General features: G+C 42.3%; 1 protein-coding gene across 1 annotated transcript; it reads left to right on the top strand.

The window, feature by feature from the left end:
- The first annotated feature begins 201 nt into the window (after nucleotides 1–201).
- On the top strand, nucleotides 202–1,277 carry LOC123498570 (cuticle protein AM1199-like). The gene is made up of 3 exons (XM_045245789.1): nucleotides 202–328; nucleotides 611–843; nucleotides 980–1,277. Exons 1-3 carry the CDS (start codon nucleotides 320–322, stop codon nucleotides 1,152–1,154), a joined length of 417 nt encoding a protein of 138 aa, XP_045101724.1. The 5' UTR covers nucleotides 202–319; the 3' UTR covers nucleotides 1,155–1,277.
- Nucleotides 1,278–6,543: the final 5,266 nt, after the last annotated feature.

The following is a 6,543-nucleotide window of genomic DNA, read 5'->3' as shown; positions in this document are numbered from 1 at the left end:
CTGTGATCTTCAGGTGCTTTACTCTCTGGAGAGGGAGACTCCAGGTGGCTCAGCAGTCTTACGCCCTTGGTCCCTTCCGGCCTACCGACCCACTGCACCGGTACCAGAGGTCACCTTGGTGCCCCGGCACAGCAAAACTTGCTCGCTCAAGAACTCGTCCTGAGTGGGGAGTGGCCCTCGGGACCTTGGGTCACTCCAAAAGTAGGATGGACAAAAACAGCTCAGGATGGCTTAGGATCCCTGGGCGGGCGGCCCGAGTATATAAGAGGCCGCGAGGAGCCTCAGTCACCAGCCTCAGCCAACACTCCATCCGTCCAACATGAAGCTCGTGAGTCTCGCGTGTCTCACTCTTGGCGCAGATGTGCCTGCCCTCTTCTCTTAGTTTTGAATGAAGCTGCCTTCCTTAGCCTGAGTATAAGGGCGGTGGGAGCGAGGGAAATAATGGAGCAGGAGTAACACAAACACACATGTGTTTAGAATTCTCAGTGCCAAAGGGAATTCCTTCATAAAACAGATCTCAAATACTTATAAAAACTGACAAATAAAACTTTCTCATTCTATTTCTTGAGAAATGCTCGTGTCTGACCTATATTTTTCTTTTCTCCGCCAGCTTATCTTCGCCTCCCTGGCCGCCGTCGCCCTCGCCAGCCCTCAGTTCAGGGGATTCCAGAGGACCTCTCCAGTCCGCCCAAATCTGGACCACATTGCCATCCTGAGCGACAACCGCTACGACCAGGGAGACGGAAACTTCGGCTATGACTTCGAGACAGAGCACGGCATCAAGGTGGACGTGCAGGGCACACCTGGATCCCAGGGCCAGAGCAACATTGGTGGCTTCTACAGGTGAGTCACATCACTAAGACGCTCACCGTGTAGAACAGCGAAGGAATAGTTTCGGGTAAATAAAAAAAATAATTTTTTTTTCGCTGAATGATGAAAACTTCTAATTCACTTGTCCTTGTTGCATCACTCCCCACAGATTCATCCTTGATGACGGCACTACTGCTGAGATCCGCTATGTTGCTGACGAGCTGGGCTACCGCCCTGAGTCCCCGCTGCTGCCCACCCCTCACCCCCTCCCGCAGCACGCCATCGACCAGATCCGCTTCGCCGAATCCCAGCGCGGTAGAAATTCCCCTGACAGGAGGTTCTAATGAATGCCCTCCTCGCCCTCACCACAGGACACCCCAATGCATCGATCCAGTAGCTCGGGGCCCCACTCACGACAACCGATCGCCTCAACCCCTGCTTTAGTATTCAATAAATGAACGTCACTGTCTCTTATCTTTTTCCTCCTCTCCTCGGCACAAATTTCAAAACAATGAAAATTAACGTCTCCATCCATTAAATCATTTCCATACTTAACACTCAAGCTAATAATAAAGAAAAAATGGCTATCATTGACCATATTGTTTCACCTTCACTTCAACCATTCGAAAATAGAGAAAAAGTGCCATTCACCTGCCCAGAAGCCTCCTCTTTCCGCCTGGTGAGAACAGACACCAAGGAAACGAAGAGCAAAGGTCCACTACTCACCAGACAGGCAACAAGACACCAGGGGAAAGGTCCTCACATAAGTTTTATCGAGGGAAAGACTCCAACGTTTATATTAATTTCTTATCCTCAATTACCAGCCGCAGAATAAGCTGAAATTATGCACCCACTCTTGTCGTTGATCTTTATCTTATCTCTCTCTCTCTCTCTCTCTCTCTCTTGGATGCCTGGAGATGAAAGAAAACAGTGAGGGTTCCTAATATTGCCCTGCAGGAGTACAGCGAAGAGTACGATACCAAGAGGTGTACTATCAATCAATACCGATGCACATGAGAGAATAGAGGAAGGACAACATGAACAAGAACAGGAAAAAACAACCATGAAAAATCAAGTACAAAAAGGATACGGCACACACACACACACACACACACACACACACACACACACACACACACACACACACACACACACACATATCGAGACACGGAAAAACGAGAAAAAAAGGTAAAATGTATTGAGAACTTAACAAGCAAGATGACCTCAAAATTCCAGCATCGTTGTAAAGCCACTGCAAGCAAGCATCCATCCATCCATCCAGCCAGCCAGCTAGCCAGCCAATTAGTCATCCATCCAGCCAGCCAGCCAGTGAGCCAATCAGCCAGCCAGCCAGCCAGCCAGCCAGCCAGCCAGCCAGGGAACCAATCAGCCAGCCAGCCAGTCAGCCAACCACCAAACCAGCCAGCCAGCCAGCCAATCAGCCATCTTGCACAGAACCTTCACCTCTTCAGCATTCATAGACACACACATGCACATGCCAAGTCTTATTGTGGATTGCTAAAGGCGGCATAGATGACAAGTAAAATAAAACCCAGAAAAATATAATTAAAGAGTTGAGTTTACAAGGTCACCTCCCTGAAACGAACATAGTAACTAACATTAGAACAAGTGATTATCAAGAAGACAGACGTTCATCTCACAGGTAAAGGACGACGCGGTAAAAATAGAGGGGAAAAAAAAATAAATAAATAAAACAAGAATATATACATGAGGTTAAATCACACACAAAAAAAAAAAAAAAAAAAAAAAAACTCTTACAAGCACAACCGCAGGAAAAATCGTGCAGGATGAAACACACACACACACACACACACACACACACACACACACACACACACACACACAAGAACCAGTAGGAAAGAAGAATTAACATAAGCACTATCAATTCCTGCCATGACAAAAAAAACAACACACAGACACACATAATTTCTACAACCAAGCTATTTGTGTCTTCATGAATCTTACAAGCTATAAGACTGATAGGGACAAGTGAGGGAAAGGTTAGGTTAGGGGAAATGAGGGGAAGGAGGAAGAAGGGTGCTGAAGGAAATGGATGCACAATAAGAAGGCAACTAAGAAAATTGAATGAGAGGGGAAGAAAGCGAAGAGAAAATAAGTTCAGAGGAGGGAAAAAGGAGGGAAGGGAAGGGAAGGGAGGGGAAGGAAAGAAAGAAGGTAAGAGAAGAGAAGAGAAGAGAAGAGAAGAGAAGAGAAGAGAAGAGAAAGGAAAGGAAAGGAAATGAAAGGAACAGAAGGGAAGGGAAGGAAGGGAAAATAAATGAAAAGGAAGGAAAAGAACAAAAAGCGAATGGAAGAAATGAAAAGGTGAGGAAAAGTAATAGAAAAGAAAGAAAGGTAAAAGCAAACGAAGGGAAAGGAAGAGAAGGGAGGGAGGAGAGGGAGGGAAGGAGAGAAGGAGAGAAGAAGCAAGAGGTCCTATCAGTCTCTCAAGCGAAGGAAGGATATGCCTCAATGCCCTAAGACCAAGGCCCTAACCTGCCCCAGACACCCCTCCCCCGCACCTGCCCTGACCTGCACGCTGGGAGCACAAATAAAGGACGTCCTCCCCCTCTCTCTCTCTCTCTCTCTCTGCACAGACTCTTCCTGCATTCTTATCTCTGTTTATCTTTTTTTTTTCTTCAGTTTATCATTCTCTTCATTGTTTTATTTTTTTCTTTCTATTTCTCTTATCTAACGACTTTTTCATTAACTCTCTCTCTCTCTCTCTCTCTCTCTCTCTCTCTCTCTGAGCATTACTGGTACTGGTGATCGTGACGGAGGGCACCACTGATGAGCTGCGAGGCGTGACAGGATGAAGAGGGTGGTGGTGGTGGTGGTGGTGGTGGTGGTGGTGGTGGTGGTGGTGGTAGTCCTGGGTGTGTTAAAGGCCTTCCCCGTATCCTTGGGAAGGGCAGGATTAGTGTAACTGTATCTTTGCGTTTTGGATGTGGTTTTCTGACGGATTAATTGTATTTTGGAATGTTATGTGTGTTTTCTGGGTGAGCGAGTGTGTTGCATTTGGCTTTCTGACCGACTGACTAATTGTTTATTTATTTATTTATTTATTTTTTTTTTTTTTTTAGTGCGTTATAAATTTTCTTTTCTGACATGTCGTCCTTTCTAACACCCTTCAGTACCATGACATGTTTTTATATTCATTCTGTTCACTATTTGGTGATCTTACACAGCTTCAGAAACTTATGTGGGGGTTAAAATAATGAAGACTCTGGCCATTCATCTTCTCACCTTCAAAGATTTATCCTAATCTTAATAACATCTTCCGCTTCTCTTCACCTCCTCCTCCCCACTAAATAGAATCTTTTAATAATACCCAAAACTCCAGGTAAAAATGCGTCCCAGTACTGAAAAAGTTAAGATCCTCTAGTGCCAGTTAGTTTTGTTTTCAGGAGTGTATTTATGACTGGAATAGAAGCTTTATTAGACCATTTTATTGATATGAGGAAAGGTCTATGGAGGCCGGAAGATTAATGGCCACAGTCTCCACTACTTTAATCCCCACATAAGTTTCTGAAACTGTATAAAATCACCAAATAGTAAGCAGAATGAAAATGGAAACGTGCCATGGTACTGAAGGGGTTAATTCAGCAAAATCAATATAAAAATAGTAACTTACCACTAAGAACCTGATCATTCATTATTGTGCTCCTTGAAAATACTACAATAAGCTCAGCGCATTTCAAGACACAGGCCCAGGAGTGCTCGGTGACACATACAAATGTCTCAGATTAAGAGACACAAGACTGAGTGACATCAAGCACAACAAAGGGACAGCTGGAAGAGGGGCAGGCAGAGGGATGGGAAGGCCTCTATCTTTTGTTGGAGTCAGAGAAGCTGATGGAGATAATTTTTTATTTAAATCTTCTTCACTCTCGTCCATCGCTTCAGTCTATCACCTTTAACCCCTTCAGTACAATGGCGCGTTTCCCTATTCATTCTGCTTACTATTTGGTGATTTCATACAGCTTCAGAAACTCATGTGGGGATTAAAATAGTGCAGACTGTGGCCATTAACCTTCTGATCTCCATAGACACTTCCTAAATGTAAATAAAATCGTACACAAATCTTAAGGTAAAAATGTGTCCCAGTCCAGAAGGGGTTAAAATCTGTCCTATTATTCCTACACACTGTTACTTGTCCGTCTGCTTAACTGCTCAATTCCTCTGCACTCTTCCTCCACCTGCTGTGTGATATTCTGGCACCTGTCGCAGTGGGGAGAAGGTGCAAAGGATCGAGGATAACCAAGGTATGAGGAATGCAGTGCTCTTGTGTCAATGTGCGTGTGAAAACTAGCGACAGAATGGTGAAGGTAGAGATGAATAAAGATAAAAAAAACTCTCTCTCTCTCTCTCTCTCTCTCTCTCTCTCTCTCTCTCTCTCTCTCTCTCTCTCTCTCTCTCTCTCTGTCCACGCATGTCGCCATACTAGTTGTATATTTATGTATACTGTATAATGTTAACCTTTCAAGACGGAGGTGAATTATTGCATTGGGGCCGACTATTAAGTGTGTGTGTGTGTGTGTGTGTGTGTGTGTGTGTGTGTGTGTGTGTGTGTGTGTGTGTGTGTGTGTGTGTGTGTGTGTGTGTGTGTGTGTGTGTGTATCAGTGTTAGATAGCTTGTCAGAGGAAACAGAGGAGGAAGAAAAGATGAAGATGAATATGAAGATTAATAATGATAATGAAAAATAATAATAATAATAATAAAAGAAGAAGAAGAAGAAGAAGAAGAAGAAGAAAAATAGTAGCAGTAGTAGACGTAGTAGCAGACGCAACAACAAAAACAGTAAAAGCAGACGTAACAACACAAACACAAACACACACACACACACACACACACACACACACACACACACACACACACACACACACACAAAATGAAACAAAAAAAATAAATAAAAACATCTACAACTACAAAACAAAATACCGACTGATTTTTTCCGTTAAAAAATAAATAAGTAAATAAATAAATAAATAAAACACAAAAATACAGAAAAAAAAAGAAGAAAAGAAAAAAATTCCCTTTCCCCGTACAAGGCAATCGTAAACTCCAGCAATCTCACATTTTTCAACGCACCGCTGAACGCACGACATTTGTACACCTTAAAATGTGTGCAAGGGTCACCTGACACGTGTTCAATTTAGCCTTGTTCAATCCTTTCCCTGTACACCTGAACCTGACAATCGTGGAGAAAGATAGATAGATAGATAAACAGATAGATAGATAGATAGATGGATTGATAAATGGATGAATAGATAGGCAGGTAGATACATAATATATAGATAGACAGATAGACAGATAAATAGATAAGTAGATAGATAAATAGATAGATAGATAGATAGATAAATAGATAGATATAGATAGAAAGTTATAGATAATTAGATAGATAGATAGATAGATAGATAGATAAATACAGATAGACAAAAAGATATACGAATAGATTAATATTCAGATCGATGAACAAATTGATAAACAAATGGATAGAAAAAACAGCTAGATAGATAAATATATTGATGGATATATTAAATATTAGTACACAGGTAAATTATTAGGCGCATAGATAGGTATATAAGGAGATAGATAAACAGAAATTCACACACACATACATGCAGATCTAGATACATACATATTACATACAACCATATATACAAACAATTGATTACCTTCACAGTGCTTCAAACTATAAATCAAATCGC

Source organism: Portunus trituberculatus, chromosome 48 (assembly GCF_017591435.1).
Source record: "Portunus trituberculatus isolate SZX2019 chromosome 48, ASM1759143v1, whole genome shotgun sequence".
In the NCBI taxonomy this organism is placed as follows: domain Eukaryota; kingdom Metazoa; phylum Arthropoda; class Malacostraca; order Decapoda; family Portunidae; genus Portunus; species Portunus trituberculatus.
This window is presented reverse-complemented; position numbering and strand designations above follow the sequence as displayed.